The following is a 24,966-nucleotide window of genomic DNA, read 5'->3' on the forward strand; positions in this document are numbered from 1 at the left end:
CCTCTCTCATTATGCAACACCCAGTCTAAGATGGCCTTCCCCCAGTTGGTTCCTCGACATATTGGTCTAGAAAACCATCCCTTATGCACTCCAGGAAATCCTCCTCCACCGTATTGCTTCCAGTTTGGTTAGCCCAATCTATGTGCATATTAAAGTCACCCATTATAACTGCTGCACCTTTATTGCATGCACCCCTAATTTCCTGTTTGATGCCCTCCCCAACATCACTACTACTTTGTAGAGGTCTGTACACAACTCCCACTAACGTTTTTTTGCCCTTTGGTGTTCTGCAGCTCTACCCATATAGATTCCACATCATCCAAGCTAATGTCCTTCCTAACTATTGCATTAATCTCCTCCTTAACCAGCAATGCTACCCCACCACCTTTTCCTTTTATTCTATTCTTCCTGAATGTTGAATAACCCTGGATGTTGAGTTCCCAGCCCTGGTCATCCTGGAGCCACGTCTCTGTAATCCCAATCACATCATATTTGTTAACATCTATTTGCACAGTTAATTCATCCACCTTATTACGGATACTCCTTGCATTAAGACACAAAGCCTTCAGGCTTGTTTTTTTAACACCCTTTGTCCTTTTAGAATGTTGCTGTACAGTGGCCCTTTTTGTTCTTTGCCTTGGGTTTCTCTGCCCTCCACTTTTCTTCATCTCCTTTCTCTCTTTTGCTTTTGTCTCCTTTTTGTTTCCCTCTGTCTCCCTGCATTGGTTCCCATCTCCCTGCCATATTAGTTTAACTCCTCCCCAACAGCACTGGCAAACACTCCTCCTAGGACATTGGTTCCAGTCCTGCCCAGGTGCAGACCGTCCGGTTTGTACTGGTCCCACCTCCCCCAGAACCGGTTCCAATGCCCCAGGAATTTGAATCCCTCCCTGCTGCACCACTGCTCAAGCCACGTATTCATCTGCGCTATTCTGCGATTCCTACTCTGACTAGCACGTGGCACTGGTAGCAATCCCGAGATTACTACTTTTGAGGTCCTACTTTTTAATTTAGCTCCTAGCTCCTTAAATTTGTTTTGTAGGACCTCATCCCTTTTTTTACCTATGTCGTTGGTACCAATGTGCACCACGACAACTGGCTGTTCTCCCTCCCTTTTTAGAATGTCATGCACCCGCTCCGAGACATCCTTGACCCTTGCACCAGGGAGGCAACATACCATCCTAGAGTCTCAGTTGCGGCCGCAGAAACACCTATCTATTCCCCTTACAATTGAATCCCCTATCACTATCACTCTCCCACTCTTTTTCCTGCCCTCCTGTGCAACAGAGCCAGCCACGGTGCCATGAACTTGGCTGCTGCTGCCCTCCCCTGATGAGTCATTCCCCCCAACAGTACCCAAAGCACTGTATCTGTTTTGCAGGGGGATGACCACAGGGGACCCCTGCACTACCTTCCTTGCACTGCTCTTCCTGCTGGTCTTCCATTCCCTATCTGGCTGTGGACCCTTTCCCTGCGGTACGACCAACTCGCTACACGTGCTACTCACGCCATTCTCAGCATCGTGGATGCTCCAGAGTAAATCCACCCTCAGCTCCAACTTTGCAACGCGGTCCGTCAGGAGCTGGAGGCGGATACACTTCCCACACACGTAGTCGTCAGGAACACTGGTGTCGTCCCTGAGTTCCCACATGGTACAGGAGGAGCATAACACGTGACCGAGCTGTCCTGCCATGACTTAACCCTTAGATAAGCAACAACAATGCTAAAGTTTACTCACTTTTAAAGAAGAGAAAAAAGAAAAACTACTCACCAATCACCAGCCAATCACTTACCCCCTTGGCTGTGACGTCACCTTTCTGTTTCTTTCTACTTCTTTTTTGCCTTCTTCCTGTAGCTGCACCGGCTCGTCTTTTATAGGCCTCACCAACGAACTCCCAACGATGCTCCCGACTACCGCCGACGCGGGGCCCCGGACACCCTGCTGTGCCTTTTATAGGCCTCTCCACGCACCTCCTCGATGCTGCTCCCGACTGCCGCCGACGCTGGGCCCCGGACTCCCTGCTGTGCCTTTTATAGGCCTCTCCACGCACCTCCTCGACGCTGCTCCCGACTGCCGCCGACGCTGGGCCCCGGACTCCCTGCTGTGCCTTTTATAGGCCTCTCCACGCACCTCCTCGATGCTGCTCCCGACTGCCGCCGACGCTGGGCCCCGGACTCCCTGCTGTGCCTTTTATAGGCCTCTCCACGCACCTCCGACGCTGCTCCCGACTGCCGCCGACGCTGGGCCCCGGACTCCCTGCTGTGCCTTTTATAGGCCTCTCCACGCACCTCCTTGACGCTGCTCCCGACTGCCGCCGACACTCAGGTTGTGGGAAAGTTGCAACCTGTTGCCTGTGCTTCCAGGAGTAAAGAAAATGCATCAGTACCTGTTTGGCCTCAAATTTGAGCTGGAAACCGATCACAAGCCCCTCACATCCCTGTTCGCTGAAAACAAGGGGATAAATACTAATGCTTCAGCCCGCATACAAAGGTGGGCACTAGCGCTATCAGCATATAACTATACCATCCGCCACAGGCCAGGCACCGAGAACTGTACAGATGCTCTCAGTCGGCTACCATTGCCCACCACGGAGGTGGAAATGGCGCAGCCTGCAAACTTGTTAATGGTGGCGCAGCCCGCAGACTTGTTGATGGTCATGGAAGCATTTGAAAATGATAAATCATCTGTCACGGCCCGCCAGATTAGGACTTGGACCAGCCAAGATCCTCTGCTGTCCCAAGTAAAAAACTGTGTACTGCATGGGAGCTGGGCCAGCATCCCCGTTGAAATGCAAGAGCCAATCAAGCCGTTCCAGCAGCGAAAGGATGAGTTGGTCATTCAGGCAGACTGCCTGTTGTGGGGTAACTGTGTAGTACGACCAAAAACGGTCAGGGAGACATTCATCTCAGATTTCAACAGCACACACACGGGTATAGTAATGATGAAAGCGATAGACAGATCCCACGTGTGGTGACCCGGTATCAACTCTGACTTCGAGTCCTGTGTACGGCAATGCAGCATATGTGCTCAGTTGAGCAACGCGCCCAGAGAGGCACCACTAAGTTTGTGGTCCTGCCCCATAGCCCATGGTTGAGGGTCCATGTCGACTATGCAGGCCCGTTTCTTGGTAAAATGTTCCTGGTGGTGGTGCTGGTGGATGCTTTTTCAAAATGGATTGAATGTGAAATGATATCGTGAAGCACCGCCACCGCCACCATTGAAAGCCTGAGGGCCATGTTTGCAACCCACGGCCTGCCTAACATACTGGTCAGTGACAATGGGCCATGTTTCACCAGTGCCGAATTTAAAGAATTCATGACCCACAATGGGATCAAACATGTCGCCTCGGCCCCGTTTAAACCAGCCTCCAATGGGCAGGCAGAGCGGGCAGTACAAACCATCAAACAGAGCCTTAAACGAGTCACAGAAGGCTCACTCCAAACCCGCCTGTCCCGAGTACTGCTCAGCTACCGCACGAGACCCCACTCGCTCACAGGGGTGCCCCCGGCTGAGCTACTCATGAAAAGGACACTTAAAACCAGACTCTCACTGGTTCACCCCAACCTGCATGATCAGGTAGAGAGCACGCGGCAGCAACAAAATGTAAACGATGATCGCGCCACTGTGTCATGGGAAATTGATCTGAATGACCCTGTGTATGTGCTAAACTATGGACATGGTCCCAAGTGGATCGTGGGCATGGTGATAGCTAAAGTAGGGAATAGGGTGTTTGTAGTCAAACTAGACAATGGACAAATTTGCAGAAAGCACCTGGACCAAACGAGGCTGCGGTTCACAGACTGCCCTGAACAACCCACAGCAGACATCACCTTTTTCGAGCCCACAACACGCACCCAAAGGATCAACGACACCACGCCGAACCAGGAAATCAAACCCATCACGCCCAAGAGCCCAGCAAGGCCAGGCTCACCTAGCAGCCCTGCAGGGCCAACAACACGCCAGCCCAGAGAGGGCACAGCCAACACACCAGAGCAGGCATTTGTACCGAGGCGGTCCACCAGGGAAAGAAAGGCTCCCGACCGTCTCACCTTGTAAATAGTTTTCACTTTGACCTTGGAGGGGGAGTGATGTTGTGTATCTGTAAAGCATGCACTCCCATGTTCCGCCACCAGGGAACTCATCCCCTGAAGTCCCAATGGATCCCAGCATCCCTTGGGAGCACTATATATAAGCCGGCCCCTAAGGCCTGTTCCTCACTCTGGAGTGTCTTATTAAAGACTGAGGTCACAGTTACTTTAACCTCCCTCTGTGCAGCCTCATCTGTGTTAGGAACACAATACAAAGTTACTACACATTAAAAAGTAGAGACAGAACTGGAGTATGAAAATAAATTGTTTGCACCTTCTTTGAAATGTACTGTGTAGATTTATTGTCAGAAGGGACATAGAAATGTTCTAGATAGTGGGATGGTAGTATGGGCAGTAATGTTGTTAATGGGGCCAGTATATCACAAAGAGAACCACATGATCATTCATGCACAGCCACAAGTGTATGTTGATGGAATAAAAATGTTATTTATTCATATATGCCAAGGGAATGTTGATGGCTGTACAATCAATGACTTTAAGGACTTTAAGCACTTTAAGGAAGCCTAGCATCTGCATAGTTGCCAACCGTATGTGCTTTTGGTACCCTGAATTGATTCTGAAGTAAATCTGAATTGATTTTTTTTGGAGGAAGAAGGTGGAAGGTGGAAGTAAATAAAACAAACTAGTAGCTTTGAAGGTAATTAAAAAAACCTATGTGCTCAATTTTCCCCAAAACTTTTTTTTGGCGTACTTGAAGACTTACGCCCGTTTTTTGGGGGCCTAAGTACGCCAAAAAAATATGTTCTAAATTTTCCCATTGTGTAAGAATAAAAGTGTTTAGTAATTACAAAATTGTTTCTGTATATATATAAATGTTAAAAGTGTAGATTATACAGAAAGGCTGCAGTGTTGAAACAAATTGGAAGTTCACAGACTTCCAGCATGTTATGTTTGTATATTGTCTTCTGGCTGGACAGAGCTTAAAGGAACAAAGGTGTTAATTAGAAAGCCATTAATCTTGTTAAGGAGTAGCACTGGCCCTCCAGACAGACACATGTATGAGGAGAAGCCAATCAGGAATGGCCCTGGAACCAAGATCTAATCCTGAAGCTTCCTGAGAAACAATGGCTTTAAGAGGTATAAAAACTCAAGCCAAAGATTGCTCTCCTTCTCTCCTGAGCACACGGCAAACCGCCCGCTCAAGACCAGCCGAAACAGCAGGCCGTGTGCTCAGCTAGCCAGCCAGAGGAAAGTGACGTATACCTTTTTATAAATCATTATTGTAACTTTGTATATGTTGTAACTAAGTCGATCCATAGGATAGCTGACGACTGCTGATAGATGTGCATGTGTGTGTGTTTAATAAACTATTCCAAATTGTTTTAAATTTAAGAATCAGTCTCGCTGTCAATTTAATGCCAGGGATTTAAAAATCTTACACTTGGATTTCTTCATTTTGGTGTGGCCGAACCTGTCCTTTAGTTTTGGGGGTGGAGCCTTGATTTGCACCAAAAAGATCGGGTTGCCACGGTAATCAGGGACACAATGCGAGCTGAGGCTGCAAAGTGAAGCATACAGCCAGCTCCCAACATTAAAACACATTGCACTAACTTAAAAACACATTAAAATATATTGCAGCAACTTAAAAATACATTAAAATATATTGCAGCAACATACCTCCAATTATTAAAGCCGGTCCCGCTCCCCTGCCCGTAGCCTGCCCCGAGCCCCTTGCCGGTGCTGGTCCAGCTCCAGCTCCCCGTGCCCCCCCCCCACCCCCGCAGCCCCAAGTGCCTTGCCGGTCCGCTCTTTCCCACTCCCCCCCGCCATCCCCCGAGCCCCAAGTGCCTTGCTGGTCCTGCTCCCCGGCCCCTAGCCCTGGCCGAAGGGCTTGCCGGTCTGCTCCCCCGCCCCTAGCCCAGGCCAAGTGGTCTCCCGCTCCACTCCCCCGCCCCTATCCCAGGCCGAATGGCCCTTCCCTCCCGGTCCCCGCACCTATCTACACCCGAAAGGCTTCACTCCACCCCCTCTCCCTCCCCCCAACTCTCCCCCCTCCCCCCAACTCTCCCCCCACCCCCACCTCTCTCCCCCTCTCTCTTACCTTTCCTGCTGCTGCTGTCTGGGCATCTGTTGTACTTACCTACGCCGATTTCCTTACCTGCACCGATTTCTTTAACTCTCCAGAAGGTTTTTCTGCAGAGGCCACATGCGCTGGCCTAAGCAGAACGGGAGTAACTCTCAGCTGGCCAAACTTGCCTAAATGGCCAGAATTGGCGCGAGTGGCAGATTACACCCACTTTGGTTGAAAAAAAAAGTACCTAAAAAAATCGTAACAAACTGACTTACACTGGTGCAAATTGATTGGGAAACTGTGGGTTTTCAACTTAGGCCAAAAAAAGCAGCCTGCTCAAAATAAATGACACAAATCACTGGGGAAAATTGAGCCCATATGATCTGAGAAAAAGGAAGAAAGAGACTGCCTGGAGCAAAAGATTCTTGGAAGAACTCTGCAAACATAATTTTACTACCGGGGAGGAATGTAGACTTGTTGCAGGTTAACCTAAAGGGAGCTGGATTGTGGGTGTCAGCCCATTTTGTACTGTGAAGCTCCAGTGGTAGACTGTGACTTCTGTTTAGTCAATGTTTGTTTAATGTTGAAACTGATGAGATATATTATTCCTGGTGGAGCTCTTTCAGGAAACAGTAATTACTCGCAAAGTGTTCATCATTATTTCATGGAGAGGATCATTTTGCTTTTTTAAGGCTGATTCATTTCCCCTTTGTGGGATAAATTTCTTCACATTGAAATGACAAAAAGTGAAACTGGTCCTAACCAACTACCTCATTATGAAGCCTAATTATTCACCTGAGCTATAAACACATATTTTAACTTGGTTGCCTGTTGAACTTTGCGGATTTTTTTCTGAATGTTCTGAGTGTTAAACGCTGGGTTGATGCAAGGTATGTCTCAGCTGGTGGAGTTGGCGGAAGTTCGAGGAGGCGGAACAGCGGCGTCGGGGAGGCCGACAAAAGCCCAACGTCGTCGGGGAGGCCAGCGGGAGTTCGAGGAGGTGGAGCAGTGTCGGAGAGGCCAGCGGGAGTTCGAGGAGGCAGAGCGATAGCGTCGGGGAGGCCAGCGTGAGTTCGAGGAGGCAGAGCGATAGCGCCGGGGAGGCCAGCGGGAGTTCGAGGAGGTGGAGCGACAGCGTCGGGGAGGCCACCGGGAGTTCGAGGAGGCAGAGCGACAGCGTCGGGGAGGCCAGCGGGAGTTCGAGGAGGTGGAGCGACAGCGTCGGGGAGGCCAGCGGGAGTTCGAGGAGGTGGAGCGACAGCGTCGGAGAGGCCAGCGGGAGTTCGAGGAGGTGGAGCGACAGCGTCGGGGAGGCCAGCGGGAGTTCGAGGATGTGGAGCGACAGCGTCGGGGAGGCCAGCGGGAGTTCGAGGAGGTGGATCGACAGCGTCGGAGAGGCCAGCGGGAGTTCGAGGAGGTGGAGCGACAGCGTCGGGGAGGCCAGCGGGAGTTCGAGGATGTGGAGCGACAGCGTCGGGGAGGCCAGCGGGAGTTCGAGGAGGTGGAGCGACAGCGTCGGGGAGGCCAGCGGGAGTTCGAGGAGGTGGATCGACAGCGTCGGAGAGGCCAGCGGGAGTTCGAGGAGGTGGAGCGACAGCGTCGGAGAGGCCAGCGGGAGTTCGAGGAGGTGGATCGACAGCGTCGGGGAGGCCAGCGGGAGTTCGAGGAGGTGGAACGACAGCGTTGGAGAGGCCAGCGGGAGTTCGAGGAAGGGGAGCAGCGTCGGGGAGGCCAGCGGGAGTTCGAGGAGGGGGAGCAGTGTCGGAGAGGCCAGCGGGAGTTCGAGGAGGTGGAACGACAGCGTCGGAGAGGCCAGCGGGAGTTCGAGGAGGTGGAACGACAGCGTTGGAGAGGCCAGCGGGAGTTCGAGGAGGGGGAGCAGCGTCGGGGAGGCCAGCGGGAGTTCGAGGAGGTGGAGCAGCGTCGGGGAGGCCAGCGGGAGTTCGAGGAGGGGGAGCAGCGTCGGAGAGGCCAGCGGGTGTTCGAGGAGGGGGAGCAGCGTCGGGGAGGCCAGCGGGAGTTCGAGGAGGGGGAGCAGCGTCTGGGAGGCTAGCCGCGCAGGTGCAGGGAGAGAAGGCAAAAAAGAAGTAGAAAGAAATCGAAGGGTGATGTCACAGCCAAGGGGGCAAGTGATTGTCTGGTGATTGGTGAGTAGTTTTTCTTCTTTTTCTTTCCCTTTATCAGCAGGTAACCTTTATCATTGTTGCCAAATTAAGTTAATCTAAGGGTTAAGTCATGGCAGTGAGAGCTCGGACATGTGTCATGCTCCTCCTGTGCTATGTGGGAAATCAGGGACGCTTCCAGTGTCCCTGATGACTACATGTGCAGGAAGTGTATCCTACTGTAGCTCCTGACAGACCGCATTGCGGCACTGGAGCTGCGGGTGGATTCACTCTGGAGCAGCCACAATACTGAGGATATCGTGAATAGCATGTTTAGTGATTTGGCCACACCACAGGTAAAGGTTACACAGACAGATAGGGAATGGGTGACCAACAGGAAGGAAGGTAGTGCAGAGGTCCCCTGCGGCTATGTCCTCCAAAACAGATACACCATTTTGGGGTATTGTTGGGGGGGATGACTCATCAGGGGAGGGCAGCAGCAGCCAAGTTCATGGCACCGTAGGTGGCTCTGCTGCACAGGAAGGCAGGAAAAAGAGTGGGAGAGCTATAGTGGTAAGGGATTCTATTGTAAGGTGAATAGATAGATGTTTCTGCGGCCGCAATCGAGACTCCAGGATGGTATGTTGCCTCCCTGGTGCAAGGACCAAGGATGTCTCGGAGTGGCTGCAGGGCATTTTGGAGGGGGAGGGTGAACTGCCAGTTGTCATGGTGCATATAGGTACCAATGATATAGGTAAAAAATGGGATGAGGTTCTACAAGCTGAATTTAGGGAGATAGGAGTTAAATTAAAAAGTAGGACCTCAAAGGTAGTAATCTCAGGATTGCTACCAGTGCCACGTGCTAGTCCGAGTAGGAATTGCAGGATAGCTCAAATGAATATGTGGCTTGAAGAGTGGTGCAGAAGAGAGGGACTCAAATTCCTGGGACATTGGAACCGGTTCTGGGGGAGGTAGGACCAGTACACACCGGACGGTCTGCAGGACCGGAACCAATGTCCTTGGGGGAATGTTTGCCAGTGCTGTTGGGGAGGGGTTAAACTAATATGGCAGGGGGACGGGAACCTATGCAGGGAGACAGAGGGAAGTAGAATGGGGGCAGAAACAAAAGATAGAAATAAAAGTAAAAGTGGAGGGCAGAGAAACCCAAGACAAAAATCAAAATGAGCTACATTACGGCAAAATTCTAAAGGGGCAAAGTGTGTTAAAAAGACAAGCCTAAAGGCTTTGTGCCTCAATGTGAGGAGTATTTGTAATAAGGTGGACAAATTAACTGCGCAGGCAGCAATTAACAAATATGATATAATTGGCAGCACGGAGACATGGCTCCAGGGTGACCAAGGCTGGGAACTCAACATCCAGGGGAATTCAACATTCAGGAAGGATAAATAGAAAGGAAAAGGAGGTGGGGTAGCATTGCTGGTTACAGAGGAAATTAACACAATAATAAGGAAGGACATTAGCTTGGATGATGTGGAATCTGTATGGGTAGAGCTGCCGAATACCAAAGGGCAGAAAACGCTAGTGGGAGTTGTGTACAGACCACTAAATAGTAGTAGTGAGGTTGGGGACAGCATCAACCAAGAAATTAGGGATGCGTGCAATAAAGCTATAGCAGTTATCATGGGCAATTTTAATCTACATATAGATTGGGGTAACCAAACTGATAGCAATACGGTGGAGGAGGATTTCCTGGAGTGTATTAGGAATGGTTTTCTGGACCAGTATATCAAGGAACCAACTAGAGGGCTGGCCATCCTAGACTGGGTGATGTGTAATGAGAAAGGACTAATTAGCAATCTTGTTGTGCGAGGCCCCTTGGGGAAGAGTGACCATAATATGGTGGAATTCTTTATTACGATGGAGAGTAACACAGTTAATTCAGAGACTAGGGTCCTGAACTTAAGGAAAGGTAACTTCAATGGTATGAGACGTGAATTGGCTAGAATAGACTGGCGAATGATACTTGAAGAGTTGACGGTAGATAGGCAATGGCAAACATTTAAAGATCACATGGATGAACTTCAACAATTGTACATCTCTGTCTTGAGTAAAAATAAATCGGGGAAGGTGGCTCAACCGTGGCTAACAAGAGAAATTAAGGATAGTGTTAAATCCAATGAAGAGGCATATACATTGGCCAGAAAAAGCAGCAAACCTGAGGACTGGGAGAAATTTAGAATACAGCAGAGGAGAACAAAGTGTTTAATTAGAAGGGGGAAAATAGAGTATGAGAGGAAGCTTGCTGGGAACATAAAAACTGACTGCAAAAGCTTCTATAGATATGTGAAGAGAAAAAGATTAGTGAAGACAAATGTAGGTCTCTTGCAGTCAGAATCAGGTGAATTTATAATGGGGAACAAAGAAATTGCAGACCAGTTGACCAAATACTTTGGTTCTGGCTTCACGAAGGAAGACACAAACAACCTTCTGGAAATACTAGTGGACCGAGGGTCTAGTGAGAAGGAGAAACTGAAGGAAATCCTTATTAGGCAGGAAATTGTGTTGGGGATATTGATGAGACTGAAGGCCGAAAGATCCCCAGGGCCTGATAGTCTGCATCCCAGAGTACTGAACGAAGTGGCCCTAGAAATAGTGGATGCATTGGTGATCATTTTCCAACAGTCTATCTACTCTGGATCAGTTCCTATGAACTGGAGGGTAGCTAATGTAACACCACTTTTTAAGAAAGGAGGGAGAGAGAAAACGGGGAATTATAGACTGGTTAGCCTGACATCAGTAGTGGGGAAAATGTTGGAATCAATTATTAAAGATGAAATAGCAGCGCATTTGGAAAGCAGTGACAGGATTGGTCCAAGTCAGCATGGATTTATGAAAGGGAAATCATGCTTGACAAATCTTCTAGAATTTTTTGAGGATGTACCGAGCAGAGTGGACAAGGGAGAACCAGTGGATGTGGTGTATTTGGACTTGCAAAAGGCTTTTGACAAGGTCCCACACAAGAGATTGGTGTGCAAAATTAAAGCATGGTATTGGGGGTAATGTACTGACATGGATAGAGAACTGGTTGGCAGACAGGAAGCAGAGAGTCGGGATAAACGGGTCCTTTTCAGAATGGCAGGCAGTGACTAGTGGGGTGCCGCAGGGCTCAGTGCTGGGACCCCAGCTATTTACAATATACATCAATGATTTAGATGAAGGAATTGAGTGTAATATCTCCAAGTTTGCAGATGACACTAAGCTGGGTGGCGGTGTGAGCTGTGAGGAGAATGCTAAGAGGCTGCAGGGTGACTTGGACAGGTTAGATGTGTGGGCAAATGCATGGCAGATGCAGTATAATGTGTATAAATGTGAGGTTATCCACTTTGGTGACAAAAGACGAAGTCAGATTATTTTCTGAATGGTGGCAGATTAGGAAAAGGGGAGGTGCAACGAGACCTGGGTGTCATGGTACATCAGTCATTGAAAGTTGGCATGCAGGTACAGCAGGTGGTGAAGAAGGCAAATGACACGTTGGCCTTCATAGCTAGGAGATTTGAGTATAGGAGCAGGGACGTCTTACTGCAGTTGTACCGGGCCTTGGTGAGGCCTCACCTAGAATATTGTGTTCAGTTTTGGTCTCCTAATCTGAGGAAGTACATTCTTGCTATTGAGGGAGTTCAGTGAAGGTTCACCAGACTGATTCCGGGATGGCAGGACTGACATATGAGGAGAGTCTGGACCCTCTGGGCCTGTATTCACTGGAGTTTAGAAGGGTGAGAGGGGATCTCATAGAAACATATAAAATTCTGACGGACTGGACAGGTTGGATGCAGGAAGAATGTTCCTGATGTTGGGGAAGTCCAGAACCAAGGGACACAGTCTAAGGATAAGGGATAAACCATTTAGGACTGAGATGAGGAGAAACTTCTTCACTCAGAGATTTGTTGACCTGTGGAATTCTCTATCACAGAGAGTTGTTGATGCCAGTTCATTGGATATATTCAAGAGGGAGTTAGATATGACCCTTATGGCTAAAGCGATCAAAGGGTATGGAGAGAAAGCAGGAAAGGGGTACTGAGGTGAATGATCAGTCATGATCTTATTGAATGGTGGTGCAGGCTCGAACGGCCGAATAGCCTACTCCTGCACCTAGTTTCTATGTTTCTATGTATCGGAAAAATAAGATCATAAGAAATAGGAGCAGGAGTAGGCCATACGGCCCCTCGATCCTGCTCCGCCATTTAATACGATCATGGCTGATCCGATCATGGACTCAGGTTCAAATCCCTGCCCGCTCCCCATAACCCCTTATTCCCTTATCAGTTAATAAACTGTCTATTTCTGTCTTAAATCTACTCAAAGACCCAGTTTCCACAGCTTTCTGAGGCAGCGAATTCCACAGATTCACAACCCTCTGAGAGAAGAAATTCCTCCTCATCTCAGTTTTAAATGGGCGGCCCCTTATTCTAAGATTATGCCCCCTAGTTCTAGTCTCCCCTAACAGTGGAAACATCCTCTCTGCATCCACCTTGTCAAGTCCCTCATAATCTTATACGTTTCGATAAGATCACCTCTCATTCTTCTGAAATCCAATGAGTAGAGGCCCAATCTACTCAACCTATCTTCATAAGTCAACCCCCTCATCTCCGGAATCAACCGAGTGAACCTTCTCTGAACAGCCTCCAATGCAAGTACATGCTTCCTTAAATACGGAGACCAAAACTGCATGCAGTATTCTAGGTGGAGCCTCACCAATACCCTGTATAACTGTAGCAAGACTTCCTTGCTTTTATACTCCATCCCCTTTGCAATAAAGGCCAAGATTCCATTGGCCTTCCTGATCATTTGCTGTACCTGTATACTAACCTTTTGTGTTTCATGCACAAGGACCCCCAGGTCCCGCTGTACTGCAGCACTTTGCAATTTTTCTCCATTTAAATAATAACTTGCTCTTTGATTTTTTTTCTGCCAAAGTGCACAATCTCACACTTTCCCACATTATACTCCATCTGCCAAATTTTTGCCCACTCACTTAGCCTGTCTATGTCCTTTTGCAAATTTTTTCTGTCCTCCTCACACATTGCTTTTTCTCTCATCTTTGTATCGTCAGCAAACTTGGCTACGTTACACTCTGTCCCTTCTTCCAAGTCATTAATATAGATTATAAATAGTTGGGGTCCCAGCACTGATCCCTGCGGCACTCCACTAGTTGCTGATTGCCAACACGACAATGAACCATTTATCCCACTCTCTGTTTTCTGTTAGTTAGCCAATCCTCTATCCTTGCTAATATATTACCCCCAACCCCGTGAACTTTTACCTTGTGCAGAAACCTTTTATGTGGCTTCTGGAAGTTCAAATACATCACATCCACTGGTTCCCCTTTATCCACCCTGTTCGTTACATCCTCAAAGAATTCCAGCAAATTTGTCAAACATGACTTCCCCTTCATAAATCCATGCTGACTCTGCCTGACTGAATTATGTTTTTCAAATGTCCTGCTACTGCTTCTTTAATGATGGACTCCAACATTTTCCCAACTCCAGATGTTAGGCTAACTAGTCTACAGTTTCCTGCTTTTTGTCTGCATCTTTTTTTAAATAGGGGCGTTACATTTGCAGTTTTCCAATCTACCGGGATCGCCCCATATTCCAGGGAATGTTGGTAAATTAGAACAACTGTTGGTAAATCCCAATCCCTGCCGCTACTTCTCTTAAGACCCTAGTTTGCAAGCTATCAGGTCCGGGGAATTTATCTGCCTTTAGCCACATTATCTTATTGAGTACCACCTCCTTAGTGATTGTGATTGTGTTAAGTTTCTCCCCCACTCTAGCCCCTTGACGATCCACTGTCGGAATATTGTTTTTGTCCTCTACCACAAAGACTGATGCAAAATATTTGTTCAGACTTTCTGCCATCTCCATGTTCCCCATTACTAATTCCGCGGTCTCGTCCTCTAAGGGACCAACATTTACTTTAGCCACTCTTTTGCTTTTTATATACTTATAGAAACTCTTGCTATCTGTTTTTATATTTCGTGCTAGTTTACTTTCATGGTCTATCTTCCCTTTCTTAATCATTTTTTATTCATTCTTTGCTGATTTTTAAAAGCTTCTCAATCATCTGTCCTCCAACTAGTTTTGACCACTTTGTATGCCCTTGTTTCTAATTGTATACAGTCCTTTATTTAATTAGTTAGCCACGGATGGCTATCTTTTCTTTTACACCCTTTCCTCCTCACTGGAATATATTTTTCTTGAGAGTTGTGAAATACCTCCTTAAATGTACGCCACTGTTCATCAACTGTCCTACACTTTAATCTATTTTCCCAGTCCACTTTAGCCAACTCTGCCCTCATACCTTTGTAGTCTCCTTTATTTAAGCTTAGTATGCTGGTTTGAGATCCAACTTTCTCACCCTCCATCTGAATTTGAAATTCAACCATGCTATGAACACTTATTCCAAGGGGATCCTTTACTAGGAGATTGTTTAGTAATGCTATCTCATTACACAGGACCAGATCTAAGATAGCCTACCCCCCTGGTTGGTTCCGTTACATACTGCTCAAGAAACCTGTCCCTTATGCACTCTTATGAATTCTTCCTCAAGGCTACCCTGACCAATTTAATTTGTCCAATCAATATGGAGGTTAAAATCACCCATGATTGTTGCGGTTCCCTTTTTACAAGCCCCCGCGATTTCCTGATTTATGCTTCAACCAACAGAGTTGCTACTGTTAAGGGGCCTATAGACTATGCCCACCTTTTTTCTTTATTATTCCTTATCTCTACTCAAACTGTTTCAACATCCTGATCATTTGAACCAATATCATTTCTCACCATTGCAGTGATTCCATCCTTTATCAACAGAGCAACCCTACCTCCTTTTCCTTTCTGTCTGTCCTTCCGGATTGTCAAGTACCCCTGAATATTTAGTTCCCAGTCCTGGTCACCTTGCAACCACATCTCTGTAATGGCTATCAAATCATACTGATTTGTATCTATTTATGCCGTCAACTCATCTATTTTGTTAAGAATGCTATGTGCATTTAGACAAAGAGCCTTTAAATTTGTTTTTTTACCCTTTTTTCCTGCTTGTTTCCTGTCTCCTTCAACTTACTTTCTTTATTGTTGCTTTCTAATTTCAGCTTTACTCCTCTCCCTACTGAATCTATTTTCATGTTTCCATCCCCCTGCCAAGGTTGTTTAAACCCTCCCCAATAGCACTAGCAAACCCCCTCACGAGGATATTGGTCCCGGCTGTGTTGAGGTGTAACCCATCCGGCTTGTCTAGGTCCCACCTCCCCCAGAAGCGGTCCCAATGCCTCAGGAAACTGAAGCCCTCCTGCCTGCACCATCTCTCCAGCCACGCATTCATCTGCTCCATCCTCCTGTTTCTGTACTCACTATCACGTGGCCCCAGGAGTAATCCGGAGATTACTACCTTTGAAGTCCTGCTTTTTAATTTCTCTTCTAGCTCCCTAAACTCTGCCTGCAGGACCTCAATGTTACTGAGCACAACCTCAATGCTTTCGCCAGGTGAAAGAAAGGTCAGAGGCTGAACCAATCCATGCTGTTAGCTGGCCCACACAGTGCATAAGTAGAAATATGTGGCTGCAGTGAACAATGAAGGCTATTTATTGTCTGAGCTATTCTGAGAATGAGCCTCTAAGAAATTGGTGGTTGTTTTATTGTGGTCTGGCAAATGGTTGCCTAGAACTTCTATCAAGTATTTTTGAACATAGTTTATCAATCAGCAAACTAGGCTTCTGGAACCTGTTTGATGCATCAGTGAACCAAAGTCTGACTCATGTGGATATATATCACTAGTAGTGGCTTAAAAGAATTCGGTTGCATAAGGTTCAATTCTATAGTGATTTTCACAGCAATGGCAAAGTTATCCCTGCACTTGATCTTGTCTGCATTTTAGGCTCCATTTCTTTTGTGAAATGGGAAATGGCAGAAGCAAGCCACCTCAAACATGGCCAAGTAGGTGCGCCTGGGTCTAAAAACTTGGTTCCTGGGGAGATTCCAAGTAAATGGCAGATGCCTGAGGTGCAAGCTCACATGTCTGTCTTCTCTGAACCTGAATGCTTGGTCCACTTTCAAATCTGTGGCATCTATTGGCTGAGCAGTGTGTGGCTTCTGGCTGGACATCTGGCCACTATTCAAATTTAATTTGCATGAAATATGGGGATTATTATGATACCCATGCACACTTTCTGCATGGCCCCCTAATAACTGATAGATTTCAGGTTTGCAGAACTAGGAGCACAGCAATTCCAGTGCTTAGGCATAGCTACCCAATTCTCAGAAGGGTGGGTCAAATCTGTGGGTGCACTCCATTAGTGCATAGTCGGGGAAACAAACCTTTTGACAAGATGTTTTTTAGTTTCAAAATGTGCACATTTTCTGTCCTGCAATACCTGCCAAAATTATTTTTCTTTTTTCTAGCAAGTATTTTCATATTCCATTTTAACTTATCTCTCTTCCATCTCTTTAGGTCCCCTCATGCCTTGCATTAAAACTGAATGAGAGGGTGAATAGCTACCCTGATGCCTCTTGATCCAGTGGGTGAGGGTTGGTTATGGAGTTAGTTGGGGAGTTAGTTGCATGAAAGCACAGTGGGATTACACTATCTCTAGTAGCCACAGAGAAATCAGTTCAATAAATGCATTACTATAACAACAATAATGTTTTAGTCATGCATAAAGTATTGTTTGTCTGAAATATATCCTCAGTACCTTTTGGACCTGGCAAGATTATGTGAGTTGCACAGATGTCTGAGGCAGGACGGGTTGCAGTGAGAGACAGAGTTTGTATTTGTAGAACTATGAGCAAGAGCAAAAATCTCTTCACCCACTCAACTTCCATTCCTCTAGTTTTTTCCAACCTGCAAAAAAAAATGAAATGCAGCAGTCCTCAGAATTTATAATTACATCTGCTAATGGGGGAGATCTTGACTTTCAGCGATAGTGTAAAATGGGTGCCTGCGAATCGGCAGCCCATTTTTCATCTCTCCCGATTTTTATTTCTATTGCAGTAAATGGAAATAAAAACTGGGAGAGATGTAAAACGGGTTGCTGATTGATGCCTGTTTTACACTATTGCACAAGGTCAAAATCTAGGCATAGAAATTTGTCTTGGGCGGTGGCGCAAACGGACGGTATCGGATCAGCTGTCTTTTATACGGAGTGCCTGATATTCTGTTCCATTGACTGTAATGGAACTGAACATTAGGCGTTGCCTATAACGGGCCAACGATTCGATACCACTCGCTTTGTGTCACGGCCCGAGATGAATTTCTAGCCCTACCTTACTACGATACTTGTAAAATACATTCAATTTATGTAAAAACACTGACTTGACACAACATCTATAAATATATGTTTTCCAATAAGAAGTTCAGAATCATATTATAGCATATAGAAAACCACATGAGGCACCCCAATTTATACTAATGTTATATTTACAGCATATAAAACACATGATTGAAGATAGGGCAATTCACCAGAACTCCTCCCTCCCATTGTGTCTCACCTGCTTCCCGTCGTGTCTCACCCCCCCCATTGTGTCTCACTCCCCCTCCCGTCGTGTCTTATCCCCGCATTGTGTCTCACCCCCTTCCCGTTGTGTCTTACCCCCGCATTGTGTCTCACCCCCTTCCCGTCAAGTCTCACTCCCCCTCCCGTCGTGTCTCACCCCCTTCCCGTCGTGTCTTACCCCCCCATTGTGTCTCACCCCCTTCCTGTCATGTCTCACCCCCCTCCCATCGTGTCTTACCCCCCCCATTGTGTCTCACCCACTTCCCGTCATGTCTCACCCCCCTCCCATCGTGTCTTACCCCCCCCATTGTGTCTCACCCCCTTCCCGTCGTGTCTTACCCCCCCCATTGTGTCTCACTCCCCCTCCTGTCGTGTCTTACCCCCCCCATTGTGTCTCACCCCCCTCCCGTTGTGTTTCACCCCCCTCCCGTCGTGTCTTACCCCCGCATTGTGTCTCACCCCCTTCCCGTCATGTCTCACCCCCCCTCCCATTGTGTCTTACCCCCCCCATTGTGTCTCACCCCCTTCCCGTCATGTCTCACCCCCCCTCCCATCGTGTCTTACCCCCCCCATTGTGTCTCACTCCCCCTCCTGTTGTGTCTTGCCCCCGCATTGTGTCTCACCCCCTTCCAGTCATGTCTCACCCCCCCTCCTGTCGTGTCTTACCCCCCCCATTGTGTCTCACCCCCGTCCCGTCATGTCTCACCCCCCTCCTCTCGTCAAGTCTCACCCCCCTCCCATCGTGTCTCACCCCCTTCCCGTCGTGTCTCACCCCCCTCCTATTGTCAAGTCTCAGCACCCCCCCCCCCCCGTCGTGTCTCACCCCCCTCCCGTCATGTCTCACCCCCCCATCCCGTCATCAAGTCTTACCACCCCCCCATCATCAATTCTCCCCCTCCCCCCGTCGTGAAGTCTCAACCCCCTTCCGTCGTGTCTCACCCCCCTCCCATCATTTCTCAAACCCTCCCATCATGTCTCACCCCCCCCTCCTGTCGTTTCTCACTCCTCCTCCCTTCGTGTCTCAGCTCCCCCGATTTTTCTCACCCCTCCCTCCCATCGTGTCTCACGCCCCCTCCCATCGATTCTCATCTCCCCCTCCCATCGTGTCTCAGCCCCCCTCCCGTCGTGTCTCACCCCCCAATCCCATCGTCAAGTCTCACCCCCCCTCCCGTCGTCAAGTCTCACGCCCCTCCCGTCGTCAAGTCTCACCCCCCTCCCGTCATGTCTCACCCCCTTCCCGTCGTGCCTCACCCCCCTCCCGTCGTGTCTCACCCCCCCTCCCATCATGTCTCAACCCCTCCCATCATGTCTCACCCCCCCTCCTGTCATTTCTCACTCCTCCTCCAGTCGTGTCTCACCCCTCCCTCCCGCCGTGTCTCACGCCCCCTCCCATCGATTCTCAGCACCCCCCTCCCATCGTGTCTCACTCCTCCCTAGCTCCAAACACGACGGAGGCAGCTGTCCGGTCCCGACCCCGAAGCTGAATTTGAGCATTTTCTTTGTGCGCATGTGCAAATCTATTCACTTCAGTCGCAGGGTGTGACAATGTTGGATCCAATAGGTGCTGCAGGGATCAGTGCTGGGACCCCAACTATTTACAATCTATATTAACGACTTGGAAGAGGGAACTGAGTGTAACATAGCCAAGTTTGCTGATGATACAAAGATGGGAGGAAGGGTAATGTGTGAGGAGGACATAAAGAGGCTGCATGAGGACATAGACAGGCTAAGTGAGTGGACAAACATTTGGCAGATGTAATATAATATTGGAAAGTGTGAGGTCATGTACTTTGGCAGAAAAACAATCAAAGAGCAAGTTATTATTTAAATGGAGAAAGATTGCAAAGTGCTGCAGTACAGCGGGACCTGGGGGTACTTGTGCATGAAACACAAAAGGATATTATGCAGATACAGCAAGTGATCAAGAAGGCCAATGGAATCTTGGCCTTTATTGGAGTATAAAAGCAGGGAAGTCTTGTTACAGTTATACAGGGTATTGGTGAGGCCACACCTGAAATATTGCGTACTCCATATTTACGAAAGGATATACTTGCTGTGGAGGCAGTTCAGAGATGGTTCACAAGGTTGATCCCGGGGATGAGTGGGTTGACTTATGAGGAAAGGTTGAGTAGGTTGGGCCTCTACTCATTGGAATTCAGAAGAATGAGAGGTGATCTTATAGAAACGTATAAGATTATGAGGGGGCTTGACAAGGTGGATGCAGAGAGGATGTTTCCACTGGTGGGAAGACTAGAACTAGAGGGCATGACTTAGGATAAGGGGCTGTCCGTTTAGAACTGAGATGTGGAGAAATTTCTTCTCTCAGAGGGTTATAAATCTGTGTAATTCACTGCCTCAGCGAGCTGTGGAAGCGGGGACATTAAATACATTTAAGTCAGAAATAGACAGTATGGGGAGCGGGCAGGGAAGTGGACCTGAGTCCATGATCAGATCAGCCATGATCTTATTGAATGGTGGAGCAGGCTCGAGGGGCCTTATGGCCTACTCCTGCTCCTATTTCTTATGTTCTTATGTTCTTATGACCTGGAAACATTTTACGCAAGCTCTGTGCAGAAGGCCACTGCGCAACATTTCGTCATTGCCTACAAACACTCCGTAATGAATTACATATTTAACATTGTATTTATTATAGATACATGTAAATCTCCTATGATGTTACTCACAGGAAGCTATTTGCTTGGATCAGATGGTATAATAGAGAATGTATCATTTCAAAACTATATAGAAATTATAGTAAAATGAATGTTAGCAATTGAAGATTGGGACAAAATTGTATATTAGAACGTTTTTATATGATAATAGAGGATTGCAAATATTAAAATGAGTTAAACTAAATTAATGCAAAATATATAACATTATTTGTAAAGTGCATTTATATATGTAAAAATTGTGGAATATTTTTCTGTAATGATTGAATGCAATATTTTGTATATAAATTGTACAATAAAAGTATTTAATGGGCTAGCAATTGGTCTTTTGGTGATAGCGTTTTTTCCCCGGCATTTTTCACCAAAAGTACCGTTAAAAATACCGCTATTTTTTAAAGGGGTAAAATTGGCAACAAAATGCACCCAACGTTAAAAATCGGCCTGCATCCTGGGATCCATGGGTCTTTACATAAGCCTAGGACCTAAACTCTCCGTAGCTGTGGAGCCAGGAGTTAACTTCGGGAATGTTTTGCAAGTTGGAGGTGCACTCCGGAGGTACGCCTCCGACCGCATATTCAGGGCCATTATCAGCAATGGTAATTATTAGGCTCATAAGATTGTTTAAGGCTACAGTATATGAGTTAGTGGGAGCAAAATTGGACATTGTTTCATCCGTTCCTTGGGCACAAAATGGAGGAAATGAGGTCCAATTTCACACAGTTACGTTCATTGCCTCAAGGGCACCTGAAATATACCTGCGCCAGCCTTTCTTACTCTGGGCCTGACTGACGAGCTGCATTGGGATGCCCGATTGGTGCCTGTAGCTTACCAGTCACATGGTAATGGGCCCAAAGGCCAATTTCAGACGATCCTTGGGCTGAGCTCTTTGGGCACGAGTTGCAGTCACTCCACCCATTCCGTATCCATAATTGGGATTTAATCAATGTCTTCCCCAATTAGTTAGATTAAGGCTAAAGTTCACAATTCAGAAATAAATGAGATATTCTATACTGGATTATTCACTATCACAACATTACTTCATTCTGGAGTCATGTTTGCATTTATTTTAGGTAAACATTTTGCTTCTGTTTTTTTTCCAAGTGGACTGTTAGCAACTTTTTAATTTCTTTTAGGAAGTTCACCCTTTTTGTTCTGCTTCTTTCTGTTGATAGAAAGGACGTTCTTGCTATTGAAGGAGTGCAACGAAGGTTCACCAGACTGATTCCTGGGATGGCAGGACTGACACATGAGGGGAGACTGGATCGACTGGGCCTGTATTCACTGGAGTTTAGAAGAGTGAGAGGGGATCTCATAGAAACATATAAAATTCTGACGGGATTGGACAGGTTAGATGCAGGAAGAATGTTCCCGATGTTGGGGAAGTCCAGAATCAGGGGTCACAGTCTAAGGATTAGGGGTAAGCCATTTAGGACCGAGATGAGGAGAAACTTCTTCACTCAGAGAGTTGTTAACCTGTGGCATTCTCTACCGCAGAAAGTTGTTGATGCCAGTTCGTTAGATATATTCAAGAGGAAGTTAGATATGGCCCTTATGGATAAAGGGATCAAGGGTATGGAGGGAAAGCAGGAAAGGGGTACTGAGGTGAATGATTAGCCATGATCATATTAAATGGTGGTGCAGGCTCGAAGGGCCGAATGGCCTACTCCTGCACCTATTTTCTATGTTTCTATGTTTCTATGCTAGCTGGGAAGTTAAAAATTTGCCTTAAGGGCAAGATTTTCTTTCATCTGTGAACAGCATTCCAAATCTGCAACCATAGTGATTAATGGCAACAGGGTGCTAAAACCATATTTTATTTAATATCGAATATTGTTTTCCTGCAGTTTAATATTTAAATCATAATTTGAATATTGTAGTCCTCAGGTGCACTTTGAATTACTGTTATTCTAATTGTATCAGGCACACATGATTTTACTACTTAAAGTGACTATCCAAGGTCATTCTCGAAAGAAAGAACTTGCATTTATATAGCACTTTTCATGACCTCAGGACACATCAAAGCATTTTACAACTGATTAAGAATTTTTGAAGTATAGTCACTGTTGTAACGTTGGAAATATGGCAATCAATTTGCGCACAAAAATATGTACCACAAAAAGACAGGAAATGATTGCCTGTTAACAATGCTTTCAGTCAGTGGCATTGGTCTTGAGGCTGTAATTATATTTCAGTTCTGGTGTGACCTCAGACTTGGTAAGACTACTCTGTTTAAACTTGCCTCTGCATCCCAAATCATGACCAATTGCACAAGGTTGGATTTGTTTTTAATTGTTCATAATAACTGGCTACAATATTGAAGCATTATGCCATTAATGCTTATTATACACCAAGATGTTCTGGAAAAGGTTGATTAGTAGTGGGGAGGTCTTGTGGCCACCACTGAGGAAATGTATTGAAATTGTTGGGCTGAACCTTTTGAAGACGATTAATCTGTCCCTTGCAGATAATACCAAGCAGACAAGTTTCAAACCACATAATGAATTCCTGATATCAGCAGTGCCACTGAGCTCGGACTCAAGGGCACTGAAGTAATGCATGGGATACTAGCATATAATTAAACGTTTTTAGCATGTGGTGGCTGGTGTGCAACGGCCACCCCACATTAAAAAAATCCACGCACAGGCATCTTCCACCCTTCAACATGTAGTTCGGGATCTGGAATATCAGGACCTTCATTGAAACACCTGTGAATTCATCCTTTTTTGGCGTGGAAGCAAGTCATCCTCGCTTTGAGGGACCGCTTATGATGATGACTAGCATATGAACGCTTAATGTATTTGCCTGAAATTCCTCTCAACACTATTATAGCGGAGGACTTAAACTATTTATTGTGAAAGGATGAATCCGTCTTTCTGCCCATCTGCCCATTCAGGTTGATTAAAGATCCCTTGGCATTATTTTGAAGAAGTGCAGGGGAGTTCTCCCCAGTGTCCTGGCTAATATTTATCCCTCGACCAACATCACTAAAACAGATTATCTGGTCATTATCATATTGCTGGTTGTGGGATCTTGCTATGTGCAAATTAGCTGCCGTGTTTCCTACATAACAACAGTCACCACACTTTAAAAAGTATTTCATTAACTGTAAAGCACTTTGGGACATTCTGAAGTCATGAAAAGCGCGATATAAATGCAAGTTCTTTCTTTCTCTCTTTAATGTCTCCACCAAAATAGTGGAGAGGAAAATTTATGACAAATGCGTTAAGTCTTGTATGCCATGGGGTATTTGCTGAGAGAGAGCGAGAGAGATGGAAGGGAATGAAAATCAGAGGGCTAGTCACATGGGCCACCTTTACACAACTTCGAGCAGTAGGTAATTGATTGATATTACTGCGAGTTGAATCAGGAGCAGCAGGAATGATCTTCCCAGCTCCGGGTGAGGCTTGGGCCTTCTGTTTGGGGCACGTGTTGCACCCAATAAAGGGTCAGAACCAACTTTCTACCTCTATATTTTACAAAGAAAGAATTGCAGCCCCAAACGAAAATATAATTTTGACAGTCTGGAAGTTTCTCTTTACATGTTTACTTGTACATAATTTACTTGTCTGATGATTTTTGTTTTATCCTTTAAACCTGCTGGATCTTAATATCAGATGACATCTCAACATAAAATGTCATTTTATCTAATGGTTGCACAGAATATGACAGTACAATTTTACTGGGAATTAGTGTTTCAAAATTATTTTTGTTCTGTTAATAACAGCATAGTCCTGGTCTAAATTAAAAAATCATTTGATCTGCTAAGATTGCATTACTTGCAGTAATTCATGATCAGTAATGATCCCCTTTAATTTATTTTTTGGGCACATAATTATTATTTCTCTTTGTTTTGATGTCGCTCACCACAAGGTCTCTTGGTGAACTAGGATTTTCCCCTTTGAGGCCCAGCGGGATATGCAGCTGTTTATCTATAGTGGATGTGACCCTACATGAATAATACTTTACAAATCCTACTTTTTCACTACTTTAATGATCAGTTCTATGAAACTGAAGGTTCACAAATAATTCTATACAGATAAAACTGCCCAACCAAGCACTGTGAACAAGTTCCAGAAAAAAATGAACCATTAGCCACATATATACAATTTTATATTTTATCATTTTAAAACAGAAAATTGTTATGGTCCTGTCTCAAAATCTTTTCTGAAACTTATTTTTCATTAAACTACATATCCGAGGAAGGGTATCATTCTGAAAATTAAATGAAAAAGGCTAAAGAGCATGTATGCCACTGTTTATTTAACTTTCTAACTCAGAGTTCTTGCAAAATATATTCAATCCTCATGCTGTAACAGTAAACACAACCTAAAGTTTCTGACTAAACACAAGATTTGCATGTTCTGGAACAAGAATAAACAGCTTACCTCTCGAAGCAACAGAATAAAATGGAAGATCTTATCCATGCCTTTCAGCTGGTATCCCATCCAGATCCCATCCTTCCCAGAGTGTTTATTCATTGTGACATTTGTTTATTACAGAGTAACTTTTAATATTGCGCAGGCGAATCACATTGCTCATCCTGTGTTTCTGTTTATAGGATCTGATTCT

At 46.2% G+C, this 24,966-nt stretch overlaps 1 protein-coding gene across 1 annotated transcript in view; it reads right to left on the reverse strand.

Moving 5' to 3' along the window:
- Positions 1–19,612, reverse strand: part of colec10 (collectin sub-family member 10 (C-type lectin)) — an 81,036-nt gene extending 61,424 nt beyond the window's left edge. The window contains exons 1-2 of the mRNA XM_070874889.1: positions 19,605–19,612; positions 16,928–17,076 (exon numbers count right to left, since the gene is read on the reverse strand). Coding sequence (XP_070730990.1) covers positions 16,928–17,076; positions 19,605–19,612 — 157 coding nt within the window. The remainder of the gene's footprint in view (positions 1–16,927; positions 17,077–19,604) is intronic.
- Positions 19,613–24,966: the final 5,354 nt, after the last annotated feature.

Source organism: Pristiophorus japonicus, chromosome 1 (assembly GCF_044704955.1).
Source record: "Pristiophorus japonicus isolate sPriJap1 chromosome 1, sPriJap1.hap1, whole genome shotgun sequence".
Classification (NCBI taxonomy): domain Eukaryota; kingdom Metazoa; phylum Chordata; class Chondrichthyes; family Pristiophoridae; genus Pristiophorus; species Pristiophorus japonicus.